The sequence below is a fragment of the Gastrolobium bilobum genome, unplaced genomic scaffold (assembly GCF_033153095.1).
Source record: "Gastrolobium bilobum isolate Gb01-03AN ecotype WA unplaced genomic scaffold, APGP_CSIRO_Gbil_v1 utg14484, whole genome shotgun sequence".
NCBI lineage: Eukaryota > Viridiplantae > Streptophyta > Magnoliopsida > Fabales > Fabaceae > Gastrolobium > Gastrolobium bilobum.
In genome coordinates, this window is record NW_026898077.1 from 293646 (window position 1) to 314277 (window position 20632).

Below are 20632 nucleotides of genomic sequence, written 5' to 3' on the forward strand. Positions count from 1 at the left end.
AGGGGTAGGATCCTGTCCCATGATAATAATATGCATTAACAAACTTCTTTTGAAAATGTGGGCCAATACTGTAATAGCATGCGCTGCGGCCCTGAATAAAATAAAGGCAACATCAAAGAAAAAATAGAAGTAAAAATGTTAACATTAAGGGCTAAGCCGTAGTGTATGCATCTTTGATATGTTTGATGCTATTGGTTCTCCTAGAGGGTCACAGATCACCCTTATGGAAAACAAACTAGAGGTGGAAATTTGGGTTGAACCTGACGGGTCAACCCGCCAAAACGGGGCGGGTTGGGTTAAACTTTTCAACCCACCTCAACCCGCCCCGCTTAATTGTAGGTCAAAACGGGTTGGCGGTGGGTCGAGACAGGTTGGCCCGTGGGTCAGTTTTTTTTTACTAATAGGTAGTATTTTATTTGTCACTAGGCTTTTGTGATATGAATTTTTTTTTATCTTAGTACTTCCCTAGAAAAAATAAAGAAGAAAAACTGTATTTATTACAAAAGTTATCCATATATTGATGCAAAAATAAGTTCCTAAAAAATATTTGACTGAATATTAATATACATTTAGGTTTGAGATTGGAAAAAAACTAAAGGGATTGTGAAATAAAAATAAGAAATATTATCAAATTAATAAAATATAATTTATTTTTAATTTTTAATTTAAATTATTTTTTATTTTTTAGGCGGGTTGACTCGCCAACCCGCTAACCCACCACAAAACGAGATGAGTTGGGATTTTCAACCTATATTAAAATACAGGTTCGGGCGGGCGAACCTATTTTTGGCGGGTTGGCGGCGGGTCAGGGCGGGCCGACCCGTTTTGCCACCTCTAAAACAAACACATAAACCTACAATCTCCACCATCCATTTTGCCTACGTCATCGTTTCTTGTCGTTCTAGATCCAAAAGTCCTTAAAGACCCCCATACAACAAGACAAAATGCCTTGAGCCTCAAAGGTTCACTCACCAGAGAGAGAGGTTTATCCTCTATTCATCTCCCCTAACCAGTAAAGAAGGAGAAAGAAATTATAAAATAGAGTTAGAGAGAAACCAAAACCATTGTGTTCAAAATTTCCACACTAAAAAAATTGAATGTTCAATTCAATTCCTTCATTCCCTGAAACTAACCATTGAATCCAATCTCGTTCATCATTAATACCTAGGGTTCGTGTGATTTTTCAAATATCATTCACAGCTGCAGTCTCAGGTTTCTTTCTTCGGTCCCAACAACAAATTTTTCAAGTTTTATTTTAGAATTATTTTAATTTTACAAAAATTTAAAAATTTTAACAATTTTCCACTTGACTGTGTCGGACACGGTCAAAATTGCGTTTCAAGATAGTCATCGTGTCCCAAAACGTTGACAGCATGTCAGAACGTGTTGGAGTGTGTCGTTGTCCAACACACATTTTTCTTAAAAAAAATATGTTAGTGCATTATTGGTCAAAGCATCAAGCTCAAGTAAAGATTCAAGACACAAGATATGAGCTAAGTCTAAAATCATATTTAGAATATATCCTTAGGACTTATACTCATATGTAATGATATATGATAGATTGCATTGTATGAGCTCAAATATTTTCTTAAAGTAAACATATTTTTCAAAATGCATATTCTATAGCCTTTGAATACTTGAAAGAAATTTGAAAACCTTTGGAAAATATCCTCGATATATTTTATAACTTCAAAACTTATTTATCAAGTCAAGATCTTTCATAAAAAGTGGTTGGAAGCAAGTTGGAATGCATTTAAAATCAAATTTCCTGCATAATTTTGGATTCGATCTTCCGGCCATTTTTAATATCCAAGATGATGGATTTGGATCTTGTGTTCATCATAAAAGTTGTAGATCTTTCTAATGAAACCAAGATCACATCAATCCCATAAAAATAGCTTATGATATGGCCAAAATATGAAATAATATTCTTGCTGTCGAATTTCCAACCTGTAAAAGGTTGGGAATCGATTCCCTCCTCATGGGAATCGATTCCCTCACATTAGGGGTGTGCATGGCAAACTTCCCAAAATCAATTTTTTTAATTTCTGTTCCTGGGAGCAGAAATGGATAGAAAATTCGTTTGGTAAAACTGGTTTATTTTTTTGTTTCTTGATGAACCGGTTTAATTTTTGTGCTGGGAAACAGAAAAAGGAATAAAAAAATTCTGCTTTTTTGTTCCCGGGCACAAAATGAGAAACACTCATTTTTCTTAATTACTCTCTACCACTATCATCATCATCATCATCATCATCACCACCATCATCCCGACACGACAACCACCACCATCCGCCTTCGTCGTTGTACCACCAATATCGTCGTCACCACCACCACCACCACCACACGATGCCACCGCCACCATCACAACCACCACTACCACGATATCATCGCCACCACCTCCACCCATCACCATCATCATCACCGCCACCGCCACTACCTTCACCGTCACCACCATCATCGCCATTGCCACGCCATTGCCACCACCACAACGCCACCACTTCCTCCACCATCACTAACTACCACAACCATCGCCGCAGCCACTGCCATTACCATCACCACCGCTACCACTGCCATCACCGTCACCACCACCACCACCATCGCCATTGCCACCACCACGAAGCCACCACTTCCACCACCGTCACTAACCACCAATACCATCACCGCAACCACAGCCATTACCACTGTCGCTGGTGCAGCCACTGCCATCACCACCACCACCACCATCACCAACCACCACTATCACACCACCACCACCATCATCGCCGCAACCACTGTTGTCACCACCACCACCATCTTCGCAGCCACTGCCATCACCACCATCGCCATCGCCACCACTACCACCACCACTGCCACCATTATCACCATCATCATCGCAGCCACTGTCGTCGCTATCATTACCATCACGCTACCATTATCATCACTACCACTACCATCACGCTACCTGATACAAACCGGCAAGTGTACCGATCGTTCAAGTAATAAAGTGATAAGTAAGTTATCGTCTCCACAGGGATTGTGAGCGAATATCTTATAAACGTCCTCTCAAGATATAAAACTCAAGTGATTTGAAGAACAATAGAAATTAAAGGCAAAGACGTATTTTTTGGATTTTAAAATAAGAGAATGATGCAAAATGATTTAGGTAGAAATATGAGAGATATTGCAGGTAAGTACACTCGCCCTATGATCCCCTCTTTTTACTACGGATTGATTCACAATGCTCAATTAAAATAAATAATCAAACAATTTATCATCCCAACAATTATTAGCTAAACCCCAATTCCTTGCAAATTTAGCCCTTTAATCACAATTAGAACCCCATTTCCTTGCAATGTTTCAATTGAGATCAAGCATTACACAGATAAATTAAACGTTTGTAATCAAGAATGCGTCTATTCCTAGCACACATGTTAATTATTATCCTACCCCCTTTCTGGACCAAAACCCCAATATTCCTATATAGGGTTCTAACCCTCAGATTATCATTCAATACTAAACTGATCAGATTTAATATAAATGATAAGCAATACGCACAGAGCATGCATAAATCAATTAAATTAAAGAGCGAAAAGTAAACCAATCCATAAATAAACAAAAGGCTCACATAGGGTTTGTGACCCTACCCACAATGAAGGAAACTAGCCAGACATGATCATATAGCTGAATTACAATGATTCATAAAAGAAGAATAATAGCTGAATTCAAAAGGAAGAGAAAATAATCTCCAAGATCAATCTCCGCAAAAAGCTCCAGAAGTTCTTCGCAAGCTCCCCGTCTGTTCCCTTCTTGTCTTCTGATCCACCCTTTTAATTTTGCAAGCACGCGTTCAAAACACGGTATCTTCCTGCTCGAAAATCGGCGCTGATGGCGCCGTTTTTGCACTGAATTTGAATTAATCCGTGCTATCAGCGTCGGTCATACTTCTTCTGCGCTGATGGCGCGGAATTTTCACTGAAAATGCATTTATTCCGTGCTGATAGCGCCACCCATCTTATCCAAATTTTCCTTCTGCGCAAATTCTCATTTTCCATGCTAAATTCCTATCCAAATATAAACTTGAGTGAGAAATAACATTGAAAATGAAAAACTAACAATTAATCCATAAAATGTATTGATAAGTATGCTCTTTTGACCTTAAAGCTTAGTATTTTAACTTGGAAAATCAAATATATTACAACCACATCAAATCATTCCCAGATTTAAATGTTGCTGTCCCCAGCAACAAACTAGATTTCACATGGAGAAACAAGAAATCATCAATCCAGCATACCATTACTCAGACAATCAAGAAATCACTATACTAAGCATGACTGATTCAATGTAAAGAAATCTTAACAATGCTCTCTGCCCTCATGAACATGAGAATCTAACTTGATCACCCCTCACCAAGATAAACATGTATCACTCAACACTTAGTGTTTAGGGGAATAGAAATCACTCAGTCCATCACAACAATAGCACTACCATAAGCTTGACCATATTCTCAAAATTCCTAAAAATAAGGAATACTACACATGCAACAATTGATCAAAAGGACTTCACAAGTTGTATCTTGGCCTGACTAGGGGTAAGGATATATGGATAGTGGCTAATTTACGATGAGATTGAAAAACTGATAAATTCACAACTCAAAGACATTTTCAACTCAACGGTGTTGCTCCACTAACATTCCCACAGAATTTCGGGAATCAATTCCTTTCACCCACATTTATTCTTAAGATCTTCATACACATCATCTTTCTTTCTTTTCCAGAATTTTCTCTTTTTCTGTTTTTTTCTTTGTGGGTGACCCTTAATTACTTAACCTTAGTGGAGCTTACCTCAATTTCTTATTTATTTTTCAACATATCAATTTCAATCTCAATCAAGGTAGGCATGGATAAGGTTAAACAATCAATCAGGTATCATGAACAAATAGGCTCAGGCTTAAAGGGACTAACAATGGAAAATTCATGAGGTGAGCTATTTGGCCATAGGCTAACAAGAATAAAATGCCTTTATCATTTCAATCAATGCATGCATAACAGAGAAATAGAGCAAGTTCTAGAGTGCTATTCTAGTGAAGCCTCTCAAGAAAAATTTAACTGTATAGGCTCAAACCTCACTAGCTATAGCTATCAGGCTAGACTTAATCAGAAGAAAATCAAACATCATTAATCTTTTTCTTTTTTTTTTTGTAATAAACATCATTAATCTTTCAATTCACAGAATTCAATCAAACGAGCAATCATGAAAACTAATCATGCCCAAGTAATGTCATGCCAGATTTTTATAACAAATATGCTTCCTCAAATATAATCATGCAAGTTGCATAGGGAACACATTTAAACCTGGGCATGCTTAAGAATCATATTTTCCAAAATTTCCAAAAAAAAATTTCTTGATAAGAGCACACACAAACAACTAAAAAAATAAAACTAAAACAATTGGTTAGAATATCTCCCCTGATAACGTTGTAATCCATTAGCATGCTTTGCCTTCCATTCCCAGATTTAGAACATTATTGTCCCCAGCAATAATTAAAATCAAAGATTAGCGAAATATCTGCACCATGGAACAAACAGCAGTATATAGAATAAACTATAATCCGCACAAGAAAAACATCGGAGAGAGATATACCAACACAAAGTAACTAAAAAAAATACGAAACAGAAAAATAAACTAATATACAAAATCTCTGTCAGCAAGGAGATATCAATCAACCCTCTATGTCATCCTCCTCAGCAGCGTGGGATGACTCGGCAAATGGAAGATCTGGTGGTACGGGATGCTTTGGTATATGAGACCACCATTCCCAGATTTGTTCCAAACCATGAAGCCATGTTAAGAACTCGTTGAAGCTTTGATTTTTCTGAGAGATAGAGTCTCGGAGTCTCTTGTCAAACTTCAGCTTCTGGTGTCTCTTCCAACTCGTATCAAAGAGTTTCACCACTTTCTTTCTCATTGCCTTCTTCTTGGTTGGATTACGCCTCCTTGAGGCATCTTCACCTCTTTGACATCATCTTTTAGAGTTTGAGGAAGCTCTTTCAATTCCACTTTTGAGGTTCCATATTCCTTGTAATCATCTGTTTTTCAGGAACCTTCAACGCTACATCTTTTTCTTCCTTTACGACTTCAAAACAAAAACAATCGTCTTTGTGAGAAGACTGTTTTAGAGAATCGAAGACGTGAATAGTAACAGTTTCATCATTCATTCTTAGCTCGAGCTTCCCGCTTTCAACATCAATCAGTGCACGAGATGTAGCTAAGAAAGGTCTACCCAGCAAAAGAGGCATTTCAGCTCCCCCTTCCATGTCCAACACCACAAAATCAGCAGGGAAGATGAACTTGTCCACCTTCACAAGAACATCTTCAATAATACCACTAGGCTTCCTCAAAGACTTATCAGCAAGTTGAAGAGATGCTAAAATAGGCTTCAACTCGGTGATCCCCAAGGAATTACAAATAGAAAGGGGCATCAAATTAATGCTAGCCCCTAGATCACATAATGCTCTGCCAATTTTTGTGTTACCAATTTCAACAGAAATATTGAAGCTCCCTGGATCATGACGCTTAGGCGGGAACTTCTTTGTAATAATAGCACTACACTCCTCAGTGAGTGTCACCGTTTGGCATTCTTGCAACTTGTGCTTTCTTGACAACAAATCCTTCATGAACTTGGCATGCTAGCCAAGGCTTCAGCAAAAGGGATATTGATATGCAATTTCTTGAATATATCAAGAAACCTTCCATATTGTTGCTTCTGATCCTCCTTCTTGAATCTGTCAGGATAAGGTGCCATGGCTCTCACATATTCAGGACTCAGCTCAAACTTCTTCTTTTCAACTGACTTCTCCACTTCAGCAGGTTTTTCAATTTCTTTTTCTGGCTCCTTAACCTCCTTTAGCTTCTTTTCAGCTTCCATATTTATTCTCGACTTTTCTGGAGCTGCTACCACTTTTCCACTTCTAGTTGTGACAAACATACAATCCTCCTTAGGATTTGTAACTGTGTTACTAGGAAAAGTACCTTGAATTCTTTCTGAAACTTGCTTTGCCAATTGGCCTATCTGATTCTCCAGATTCTTTATGGAAGCATTTGTATTTTTGTTGTTGGCTCTAGTCTCCTCCATAAAGGTATTAGTGGTTTGAGCCATCTCATTAGAAGTCTTGGCCATTTGTGCAAAGGCTTTTTCCCACTCAGCAGGCTCTCGTTGTTGATTCTGTGAAGGCTGAGTATAAGTATTAGATTTGAAATCCATGCCAACTCCCTGAGCTCTCCGCTGAAAATTGTTACCACCACCAGAAAAATTCTGATTTCTCTGAAGATTTGGCTGCTGAGGGCGCTGGTCATACCATATACCATTCACCTGCATTTGTTGAGGTGAATCAGAAGAAGCAAGAGATGGACATTCATTAGAAGCATGACTGTCCGTACAGTAGTCACAGACAAAGGCAACAGACTGAGCTTGAACTCCAGCGATCTGCATCCTGTCAAGCTTGGAAGTCAAACTAGCCATTTGTTGAGCTAGCAATTTATTTTCAGCCAGAACTGACTCATTACTTTCTAGATGAAGGCTACCTTTCTTAGACTTTGAAGATACCCCTTGATTTTCATTCCTGGCCATCCTCTCTATCAGCTCCAGAGTTTCATTCGCCATCATGGTTTTAATAGTACCACTAGCTGCACCATTCAAAACCATTCTATCTTCAGGTGTGATGCCATTGAAAAATATTCTGACTTGATTACCAGCAGTCAAATTATAATGAGGGCACCTCCTCATCAAGTCCTTGAACCTGTTCCAGGCTGCACACAATGTTTCACCCTCAGTTTGAGTGAAGTTGGTGATATCATTCACCATTTGATTGTATCTCTCCATGGAAAAGAACTCCGCAAAGAACTTTGTAGACAAATCATCCCATGTAGCAATGCTCCGTGCAGGCTGCCTCTCCAGACATCTAAGTGCTTCTCCCTTTACAACAAAAGGGAATAATCTCAACCAGATAGCATCATCAGATACCCGAGGGTGCTTGGTTGAGTCACAGATCATTAAGAACTGGTTCATAAACTTGTGAGGATCCTCATGCTCATCTCCTCCAAATTGAGTTCTCTCCACCAACTGAATTATGGAAGACTTCAACTCCCAATTATTGTCAGCAATATTCGGTTGGACAATACTTGAATTAGGCCTGTTGAAGGCTGGAGTGAGGATGGTATCCATGAGTGGATTTTTAGCTTCATTATTCGCTGCCATGGTTGGGATTTCAGGTGCTTCTTCAGATTGAGCACTTGACACTTTTGATTTCTTCTGAGCAAGTCTCTTGTTTCTCCTTTCAGACCTTGTAATTTCAGGATCAAATAACAATTCTGTAGGATCAACCTTGCCTTGCATAAAACTTCAAGAGAAGATTAGTAGCAATGTTCAAAACAAATTAAAACAAGAACAGAAGAAAATAAAATAAAATAATCACAAAAGAAAGAAAAATCTTGAAATTCAAGATTATAAGATATAAGAAATCACAATCTCCGGCAATGGCGCCAAAAACTTGATACAAACCGACAAGTGTACCGATCGTTCAAGTAATAAAGTGATAAGTAAGTTATCGTCTCCACAGGGATTGTGTGCGAATATCTTATAAACGTCCTCTCAAGATATAAAACTCAAGTGATTTGAAGAACAATAGAAATTAAAGGCAAAGACGTATTTTTCGGATTTTAAAATAAGAGAATGATGCAAAATGATTTAGGTAAAAATATGAGAGATATTGCAGGTAAGTACACTCGCCCTATGATCCCCTCTTTTTACTACGGATTGATTCACAATGCTCAATTAAAATAAACAATCAAACAATTTATCATCCCAACAATTATTAGCTAAACCCCAATTCCTTGCAAATTTAGCCCTTTAATCACAATTAGAACCCCAATTCCTTGCAATGTTTCAATTGAGATCAAGCATTACACAGATAAATTAAACGTTTGTAATCAAGAATGCGTCTATTCCTAGCACGCATGTTAATTATTATCCTACCCCCTTTCTGGACCAAAACCCCAATATTCCTATATAGGGTTCTAACCCTCAGATTATCATTCAATACTAAACTGATCAGATTTAATATAAACGATAAGGAATATGCACAGAGTAGGCATAAATCAATTAAATTAAAGAGCGAAAAGTAAACCAATCCATAAATAAACAAAAGGTTCACATAGGGTTTGTGACCCTACCCACAATGAAGGAAACTAGCCAGACATGGTCATAGCTGAATTACAATGATTCATAAAAGAAGAATAATAGCTGAATTCAAAAGGAAGAGAAAATAATCTCCAAGATCAATCTCCGCAAAAAGCTCCAGAAGTTCTTTTCAAGCTCCCCGTCTGTTCCCTTCTTGTCTTCTGATCCACCCTTTTAATTTTGCACGCGCGTGTTCAAAACACGGTGTCTTCCTGCTCGAAAACCGGCGCTGATGGCGCCGTTTTTGCACTGAATTTGAATTAATTTGCGCTACGCCGGTTATGCTTCTTCCGCGCTGATGGCGCGAAATTTTCACTGAAAATGCATTTATTCCGCGCTGATAGCGCCGCCCATCTGATCCAAATTTTCCTTCTGCGCAAATTCTCATTTTCCATGCTAAATTCCTATCCAAATATAAACTTGAGTGAGAAATAACATTGAAAATGAAAAACTAACAATTAATCCATAAAATGTATTGATAAGTATGCTCTTTTGACGTTAAAGCTCAGTATTTTAACTTGGAAAATCAAATATAGTACAACCACATCACTACCACCACTGCCGCTGCTACCACATTGCCACCATTACCATCACCGTCGCCGCCGCCGTCACCACCACACCATATGGAAAGAAAAGTGATAATTCGAAAAAAATTATGCTTAATAGGAATTATTTTTTATTATATTATTTGTTATGTTATCAAACATAATTCTCATTCTCAGAATAAAAATAGAATATGTTATCAAACAGATTTTTTTTTAAGAAATTGTTCCAAGGCACAGAAATAGAAAAGAATTTTTTCTTTTCAGAAATAATGTCAGGAAACAGAATGGTTGTCATGCACACCCTAGAAAGGTTGGGAATCAATTCCCCAAGCATGTTAATCGATTCCATATGCGATAGAATGCCTATAACGGCTAGTTTTGGGAAAAATCACTATATATACATTCCCATAGACTCCAGAACCAATCGGGCATCATTCCTACACATCTTAAGCATATTATGAGAGTCTCTATACTATCATTTGCACATTTTTCATATCTTTAAAAGATCCAATATATTTGAGGTCATATTATAAAAATCCATATACCCATAGTGATTCAAGTTGTATATCCACACCTTGAGAGTGTATATTTATTTTCAAATATTTTCTCCTTTGTATTCTTGAGTTGAGAGGGTTGAGAGACAGATTGTATTTGAGAGGTACCCAAATACCTAAGTAAATTTGCAGTGTAAGGCATCCAAGAGCCTGAAGTCTTTGAATATTGTAGTGGTTTGTCAAGTACCCATGAATACCTGGCAATATCTATTACTAAACCAAAAGAGGCTCATCGGCCCCTGAAATAAAAGGAAAAAGAAAGTAAAAAGAAAAGTCGGTATTCCAACCCTTTATTCTGCGGGAGTGATATGTTGCTCATCCAAAATGGTATTCACCACAGTAGTAATATCTAAAAGATCCTTATCCTCATCCTCGGCACCCTCATTACTAACAGGCGAAGTTTTCGTAGCAGGAGTAATAAATTTGCTATTTTCAACGTAACCATGATAATGCATCCCATTGGTCCTTCTTCAAATCCTTTTCATCTTCGTTAAGACTCAGAGTATGCCTCATTTTGTTGCGCTATCATATCATTTTTAACTTGAAGAATAACGACTTCAGATGAGGTGGTCGCGTAATTATCATGCATGAAGACGAAGGTCTTGAGCAAGGAAGCCGCCTTTAATGCATTGAGCTCTATTCCATGCAAATCTTTGATCGTATCCTTAGAGAGGGACTTGGGTTCGGACAAAAATTAGGGAGGGTGGATGATGCGTCTAAGCCCATCTGAGACACCGGCTTCTCGAAGCTCCCCATTCTTAAGACTGGAGGAGTTGGAGGCACTGACCTGAGAGACCGATGCGTCTTGAGAGCTGTCCCGAACAACAATAGGGTTAATGGTGGATACCTTGCACTTCTTTTTCACCTTTGAATTGTAAGCTGCCACCATTTACCTTTATTTAGCTTCTCGAAGAAGCTGGGACTAGTCATCGTTGGAATTGCAAAATAAAAAAGAAAATAAACCAAGATGATTAGCAGAAAGATAACGATTGCAACAAATAAGAAGTTTAATTTGGACTCAAGAAAAATATGAGCAACATACTTAATTCTTTATCGAGCTCGTCCTGATACTTCAGTACAGGGGAGGCTAAGTTGACGAGACCATGCGTTCGCACATATTCTAATAACACCTCGGCCGAGGCTAATCCTCAACAGAAAGGCTAGATTCCCTTGAATGGTAGTTGGACGATGTGGAGTTGTAATTATTGTACGACCAATAGAGGGGAAATTTTCCCTCTATCCGCTCTTCAGAAGAGAGGAACCAGGGTCGGCGCCTTTTATAGGCTACAACCTTGAAGAAATAACCTTTAAACCTCTTGAAGGAGTTGCTAAATGCAGTGAAGATCCGCTTTGACGAACATTCCTAGAGATTAGCCTAGCCTTTTCGGTTGGTTGGCTCAGACCTGGTACAGGAAGTATAGACATTGAAGAACTAAAAGAAAATATGCACTGAACAACGTAAAGTCAAATACACACATAATTGCTCAAAAGCCTTGATAATAGCCCACCCATTGGGTTGAAGTTGAGTTGGAGCTATGCAAAGATGAGACAACATGCCCATTTTAAAGTTGGTCAGTGGAAACTGAAGACCAACCTTTGTGATCAGGTCTCGGTAACAAAAGAAGAAAGAAGACTCATTTGGGCCCCGCCCTAAACAAACAGGTTCGTCCTCATCCAGAGAAAGTATGTCAATCTATCCATCTTTCTGACTGCTAGCCCAGCTTCATCATCTGAGTCCATGAAGGAGTCTGAGTTCAGAAACTCCGAAGTAATTCAGGGAAATTATTTCCTTAACTCAATCAGAGGCGGCTCTATGGAAGACCTAGAACAAAGTGAGTCAAGATCAGCTAAATATATAGATAAATGCAAAGATAAAGAGTTGAACCTAGACGGACTAGATGACTCATCAGAAATTTTAATAGGATGGGAGGCGTCCCCATCCGAACTCGAATTCGGCAACAAATGACCCAGTTAATAAGTGCAATCAACTAAGGTTGACCAAGCTAACAAATTAAAGCCACACTCAGCTAGCTTGATACTGAAAAAGCTACAGGTAGGGCAAACTGGCAATTCAAACACCCTATTTTGTTTTTTCAAACAGAACCTAGAAGCATACGAAGGCGAATCTCATCTTAAAGAAGTAGCCGAGGAAGATGAGGTAATCCCTTATTGTAGAAGTTCAGAAGGAACCATGGCCTCAGAAGGATTCGTTATCTAATAAGCATGTACAGAAGGATTCACGACCTGTGAACTTGGAGACGCAGCCCGAAGGTCCTGATCCAAAGGAGCTAATCCTCAATCCCGACTTGTAGGATGCGCTGCGTACCTCTTCCTGTTACCCCCGCTGCAAAAATCGCTGAATAGCACCATTTGCTTCTCCTCCTCGATATGATTTATGCCCTAAAGCCGAAATCTAACCTCGATAGGATGTTTCCTTATGAAGGTAGACTTATCTTCCTCGCATCACCACCACGACCACGACTTCCCGAACATGATGCTTCACCTCGCCTACTCGCACCACTCCCACTCATTCTCAGTAACTCACACACGTGTTTGAAAGAATTTAGGGGGTAGGATATTATGAATTATCTACTCAGAAATGTAAAAGCGAAACCCAAAACACCAACTCCAAAACTCCAGGAAAAGCATAAAGGCCACTAAAAGGCACTATTTTCTCTAAGAAAACCGATAGCAAAAATGCATGAAGCAAGCAAACACCAAAGCATGAAGAACAACTCAGAGAAAGAGAAAAGTGTTTGCGGGGATACCTGCTTAGAGAGTGACAAAGACCAGAAAGCTATCTAGACACTTGAAAATGGAATGGTGCAACCCTCAAAACTAGCCAAGCTTCAGGAATTCACACAATGAAGAAGAAAAACCAGAAGTTGATAGAAGGAAACTTTCGGTAGAAATGCAAAACACGAAGCAGAGAATAGAAAATGCAAAGGATACAAGGCAAGGTACGTATAATTAAACGGCTTGAGACATGAAGTTGAAAAGATAGGGGGAAGAAACGTCAAATCACAAGGGACTTAGAGTTGTGATTGAGACGTGTGCAATAGGCCATTAATACGAGCAAGGCGCCAAGTCAGCGTGCGTCTCGACTAACACACCTCCCTCCACTCAGATGTTGATACCTGTAATGGAAAACCATAGGATGGGAGATAGAAAGCTAAACAATTCACCCTAGATGCCGAATTTTTGAACAAAGATGAATATTCTTGAAGGCATAACTGATGAAAATTACAAAACTTGACAAGGATAAGCCCAGCCAATCACAATAGTGACCCCAGCCAAAACGTTTTGGGGAAAGATGCCCGAGATAGGGACTAAGCGCAACAAAATTATAATGGCCGAATTTAGACATAAATCAAAAAGCAAAGCTCTCAAGCTCGGACCAATGTCCCAAATACAAAATACGGTAAAAATAACAATGAACTCGGCTAGAGACAATTAGCAACATTGGCCTGGGAGAGCCTAAACCTGGTGCATGAAGATTGAAGATAAATGACATACCTATAATCACGAATACGACATTACCTACACCCCAGCAGCTTGGACACCCAGACTACTGGGCTAGGGAAAAACTGTTATGAGGCTCATATTCTAGAAGGCCTAGGAAGGGCAATATAAAGAAGAAATTAAAGGAAATAAAGGAAAGAATTATTAAATAATACTAATCCTAGTGCGACAACAATGAACCAAGCATTGGGCCCAAAAAAGCCACTAAAGGTCCAAAATTTCACTATACACAGGTAAACTTTATAAATAAAAAGTAAAACCGACATGTATGAGACTTACACCTTCTTTACTTGCTTTCCCTATGCACACACACACCACACCTCTGGCTACCCCGTTATTTCTTTGTGCATAGTAATCTGCTTATCTCAAAGGCATCTCCTTCATAAATACCTGAAAAAATCATAGATCCAATATCAATTCATTAGTCTTTGACTAGACATTCTTATCCACTATTAATAAGTATGCCACAAAACTTTGACTCGATTTTAACATCGGAAACTTTTTTTTTTTTCAATGTATAGTTTGATGTGTCTAGCTTAATTATATATATATAAAAAAATTATATGTAATATATATACATATTGTTTGAAAAAAAAAAAAAAAGTGGAGAGGGCGAGAGGCTATGCTATTATATATATCAAACTCGATTTGGGCGTTACAGTAAGAATCCCTTATAGTGAAACGTTTGATTTGAACCATAGATTTATCTAATATTGAAAGAAGAATCCTATTAAAATAAACTTTAAGATATAAATATTTAACAAATAAAATAGTCAAATAAAAATAACCTACAATAAAATAAATTACTAAGCTATTATAAAATTAAATAAAAAAATATTTAATCTAATTGAAATTAAGTGCATTTAATCAAACCCCACTTCTCTTATGACACTTCCCGTTTTGTCTGTATGACTTGTTATTCGTGGTTGCAAAACTTGCACGACTTACATAATCATTAACCGATCTTTAAGTTTGGACTAGTGACGGGGGTTTTGTTAGTTTATTCCATGTTATGGATTTAAATTATAGTGTTTTAGTTACGTGGTCTTTAGGTAACATTTCACTTCCCTTGTCACATTGATTAATTGATTTAACCACTATAAATTTGGATCTTTTATATTTTTCTATGACATTAAAAGCAAAAAAAAAAAAAAAAAAAAATTATAATGTACTTATCATTATTTATATATAATTTTTAAAATTTATTTTTACATTTTATTCACCTATAAGATAAGAGAAAAAAAAATGAAATGATTGAACATAAAAGTAGATAACAATGTAAAAATGTTCTGAAATAAGCATGAATCATGATTAAACTCTTTTATTATAGGAATTAATATGTTATAGGAGATATCTACACACTTATGAAAATGTGTGGTGCCCACGGGATCATATGAAAAGAGAGAAAAATTCGTTATATAGTCTCTAATCTTCATGTTTATACACATTACAACTTATCACATTTCAGAGCTATGGAGCTCTTCTCAGTTGAATCCTTACTCTTTCTTTCCCTTGTCTTTCTCTATATCTACCTTCACTTTCCGACCACAACTACAAAACCCACTATCAGAGGCTTCAGAAACTACCCTCTACTTGGAACTCTGCCTCAATTCTTGAAGAACCGACACCGTTTCCTCGATTGGAGCACCCAAGTTCTCCGTGATTATCCTACCAACACCGCCGTTTTGGCTCGCCCTGGCAAACTCGGAATCATCATGACGGCAAACCCCGTCAACGTAGAACACGTACTCAAGACCAAATTCGAGAACTACCCAAAGGGTGACAGATTCATTAGCTTCCTCGAAGATTTCATGGGCAGAGGAATCTTCAACTCCGACGGCGATATTTGGAAAGTTCAGAGGAAAACCGCGAGCTACGAATTCAACACCAAATCGCTCCGAAACTTCGTAACTGAGAATGTCACGTTCGAAATCCAAACGAGGTTGCTTCCCTTATTATCTAAAGCCTCCTCCACCAACATGGTCCTCGATTTACAGTACACGTTGGAGAGGTTCTCTTTTGATAATGTTTGCATGCTCGCGTTCAACGTCGACCCCGGAAGCCTCGCCGGCGATGGAACCACCGGTGCAGAGTTCATGGCTGCGTTTGATAACGCCGCCACGCTAAGTTCGGGGAGGTTCATGTGCGCGTTCCCATGGTTGTGGAAACTCAAGAGGCTATTCAACGTGGGAACGGAACGGAAACTGAGAGAATCAATCGCCACCGTTCACAAGTTCGCGGATGAGATCATACGGTCTAAAACAGAAGCCAAGGGTCCCACTACCCATAACCAGGACTTGCTCTCACGCTTCATAGGAGCAGAGGATAATTCCCCCGAGTTCCTCCGCGACATCGTCATAAGCTTCATCCTCGCTGGACGCGATACGACGTCGTCCGTGCTGAGCTGGTTCTTCTGGATTCTGTCTTCGAGGCCCGATGTAAAGAAAAGAATCCTCGACGAAATCGAAACGGTTCGGTCCCGGAAAGTTGGAGGCGCCGCCGGGGAAGCTTTTGGGTACGAGGAGGTTAAGGAGATGCAGTACTTGCACGCCGCAATTTCTGAGACACTGAGGTTGTACCCTTCCGTACCGGTCGACACGAGAGCTTGCTTGCGCAACGATGTTTTGCCAGACGGTACGATGATTAGTACGGATTTTTTCATAATGTATCATCCGTACGCGATGGGGAGGATGGAGAGCGTGTGGGGAAAAGATTGCACCGAATTCAAACCCGAAAGGTGGTTCGAGAATGGTGTTTACCGAACCGAGAACCCGTTTCGGTTTCCGGTATTTAACGCCGGTCCAAGAACGTGTCTGGGGAAAGAAATGGCTTATACTCAGATGAAGTCCATTGCAGCGTCTGTTATGGAGAGGTTTGAGATCGATGCACTGGATAAGGACACGTGTCCCCAGCATCTTTTGTCCTTGACTTTGAAGATAAAAGGAGGGTTGCCCGTCAGGGTAAGTTTAAGGAAGAAAGGAAACTGTGCTTCTGGGCGTAACGAGAAAACCTTTAATGATTCCGAAGCATGAGAACTTAATCATTTAATGTAACCTACGGAACAAGAAAAACACCAGAAGAATCTCTTGTGATGTAATAGTATATATACAGATACATTACTAAATAAATAATTAACGTAAGAAAAAAATGGAAACTAGACAGTTTAGTTTGAAAGTAGTCATGTAAAAGGAATGTTGCATATAGTCATGTATGGTGTTCGTTATTAATTAGAAAAAATATATATGTTGGCTTGCATGGTTGTTGTGTAATTCATGATGCAGAGTGTACGAAGATGAGTTTAGCCTCACCGGTTGATCACTTATACCAATATATAGATTAACAGGTTGTCGCTGAGTATATACATATATTTGTTTTTAATTTAGATTTGGCAAGTCCTTTGTATCTTTAATTTCTCTCATGCTGTATCAGCATATGATTACATCTGTCAATAAGGTTGGCTCACCCCATACAGCTCTAATATACATGAATCAGGATTGGAAATTCATAAAGATTGAAGTCAACTTGACCAAAAAGCCCATGAAAACAAGAACTTATAGGACTCAAAAACCCACAAAATTATGTGATTAGTTAGGGTGAATCCATGGACCATACAAGTATCTTGAAAAAAATTAATTACCCCACGGCCTGAGCCTATTTATCTTGAATGTCTCTTATACCAAAATTGTGAATTGATCCCATTACATTGTGATATGAATCGGTTTGCCTATGAAATCTCATAAATAGATTAAGTTATAACAATATAAGTGAATAATGTAAGTTCTAATATAGCTTTGTGATCCAATCATGCTCATACATGACAGAAACAATTAGATTTAAGTCATAAATACCTCCCGTCATTGCTTTCGATTGCTCCGAATAAGATGGGTTGAAGTTGTCCATAAGTATTTTGTGAGTCTTCCAAACTCTAGCTCTTAGGCACAAACAACAATAATCCAAGAGTGAGTTTAGGAACTCCAAAAGTATGAAGCCACACCATATGTATAGACCCTTACCATCAAGGTGTCAGTTAGTGACGTGCACAAAATATGGTTGTTTGAATTTTTTGACCGTTGTGTATAGTTGTTGTTGAAAAAGTGTGGAAGTGGTGGGAGTGTTTGTCGAAAAATCAGTGGAGTGGTTGGGCACTCATTGGTGCTGAAAATCAGTGGATAACTTATTTGACTTATTTTTAAAGGCGTATTAACATTCTCCCACTTAGTTCACATATTTCGTCATATTCTTTAATTCCGTCAAAAAATGGGTTATCAACGAAGGAAAATTCGACGACTTGAATTCTGTCAAAAATTTCGTCGAAAACTTCATTTTCGACGGAATTTATACGTCAAAAAAATGGACTTAATAGTGCTACAGTAGGAAATAAAATACACAAATCATAGCGATAAGTCCTCTAACACACGTGAATATTATCTTCCATATATTACATTGTGTTATATTTCCCAAGCCCATATAACTTAATGAATAAACCGAATGTTTATCTAAGTCCAAACTTTATTAATGTTTCTTAGAATAAATAATTGTAGATGCACATGAATTGAATGAGAAAGATCATAACTAAAGTTTCATAACATCATTCTTACAATGAAAATCACATATGGGAAAAAATAAGCTACATAGCTACAAAATACTCAAGACCAATTTGGGTTCGTTTAGAAAATATGGTTCCAGTAAAGCTACCTTGTTAAGATTCCACTCCAGTTACAACCCTTTGAGCGAAATACAGTAAAGCAAAAGGAAAAAAAAATGCTTATCATTAAAACTTGAGGCATAATAATATATCATGTTTTACCAATGTAAATTATACTCAAACAATTATGAATTTAGCAACATAAAATTTGCTTGTGGGCTAGAATTTTAATTAAATTAATTTCATATAAAAATATCATGATAAAACTATCAAATTATATTTCCTAATCTCTGTGGGAAAATAAAAAAATATAATTTAATATTTTATACTAATTAATCATACAAAATTATAATATAAATTCATGTGGGATGATATCTAGTATATTTTATATTATTAATTACAATTAATATCATCTATCTTATGTGATTTAGATGCCCTTAATATATAATTTAAATAGTTAAATTTGTTGTGGTTAAGCTTTAATTAATTAAATTATATAGATCACTAAATATTTTTTATTATATTATTGCAATTAATCATAAGTAATAATATTAAATAATTAACATTTCAAATTAATCATCTTAATATTACATGTATAGAATGACATGAATTAATTTGCTTACCAAAATATATATATATATATATATAATGACAAAATAATAATAATAATTTATGTGAATATATATCATTAAACTGTCATTAGTTCAGTTGACAAAATTATCAATAACATTTGCTAAACTTGATTCACGGCAACAGTAACACAACAAAATTCAAAAGTTGCTAACACTGAATCATGAATAGTAACATTTCAGTTTTTCAAATCATGAATAGTAACATTTTCAAAAATTTCACGTCATGAATAGTATCCATGAACAGTATACTTGTCGAAAAGTAAAAATAAGCAACTATTCTATAAATATGAGTTCCTATAATTAATGCTTCCCAATCAATCATTTTTACATGACACAGTTGAGTTTCCAAATTCCAATACAAACTTGACTACGTAATAGGCAAGCCAATCTGGTTTAATCCTAAGCACGTAGAGATAATTCATACCACACATGGTGTTACGGTTAAATGTCAATCTTTCAGCAGGAGATCGTGTCTGCCTTCATTTATGTCATATCCGCTTGTTCAGGTAACTGTCTCAAATAGATAAAAATTCTCTTAAATTGCTTCTGTATGTGGAAGTAAGGCAATTCATGCAGCAATTTCCTTTATAACAATTTCTGGATGGATGGTAAAAGGTAAAACCATAGAGTCAATTCCCATAACAACGATTTCAGAATGGCTAGTAAAAGTTGAAACTTTAGCATCAATTCCAACTATAGCCTACTCCACATGTGGCCATAATATAGAAGAAGATGGCACCGCAAGATAGTAAGTTCAATGTTGTGTTCAACACCGTTTGCCATAACTATCAAACAAGAAGCTTGTTATTAGAAGATATTAGGGCTATTAGTTTTATTAATAAAAATGTCACTCACTCCATAAATTTATCTAGTTTGCTTGGGACGTGTGCCAAGCAAGTGATTATCTATTAAAGATGTTGCCAAAATTCGTGATTCCACCGCAGTATTAGTTGTAGAATTTAAGGGAGATACATCAAAGATGAAAACCATGGGCAACAAAAAAATTTCATGTTAAATCGTTAAGGCAATAAATAGAGCGAAAGCGTGCCAAATCCATGCGAAAATTCAAGGAGGAATTTTGGGTTTTTGTGGGGTTTTTTTTATTTATTTATCTTCCAAGCCTTATTATTTTTATTTTTTTTGGATAACATCTTCCAAACCTTATATGCGCAATTCCTCTTCACCAATAAAGAGTTTCTCCTTTTATTAATGATGAGATATTAGAAAAGAAAACTATGCATATGACTTGGGATCATATCCTTTTATCATAAGTTTACACCCTTTCATGAATAGTAATGACTTTTGAACTTTTCTTATTTCTAATTTGCCCGATCATGAAATTAATAATAAGACTTCTGGAATCCACACATTATAATGTTCATACTTAATCCCAATAAACTTAAACCATATAAGATCACTGTAAAGGGGTCAATTCTTTAAATAACTTACAATATATGATTAATAATATATGTTGGCTCATATATGAAAAATATCTAACATTAGTTACCTAAGTTCTATGT

The 20632-nt window shown here is 37.2% G+C and overlaps 1 protein-coding gene across 1 annotated transcript; it reads left to right on the top strand.

Moving 5' to 3' along the window:
• Positions 1 to 15301: 15301 nt before the first annotated feature.
• LOC133312716 (cytochrome P450 CYP94D108-like) lies at positions 15302 to 17159 on the top strand. The gene has a single exon (XM_061513964.1). It carries the CDS (start codon positions 15308 to 15310, stop codon positions 16865 to 16867), a length of 1560 nt encoding a protein of 519 aa, XP_061369948.1. The 5' UTR covers positions 15302 to 15307; the 3' UTR covers positions 16868 to 17159.
• The last annotated feature ends 3473 nt before the right edge of the window (positions 17160 to 20632 follow it).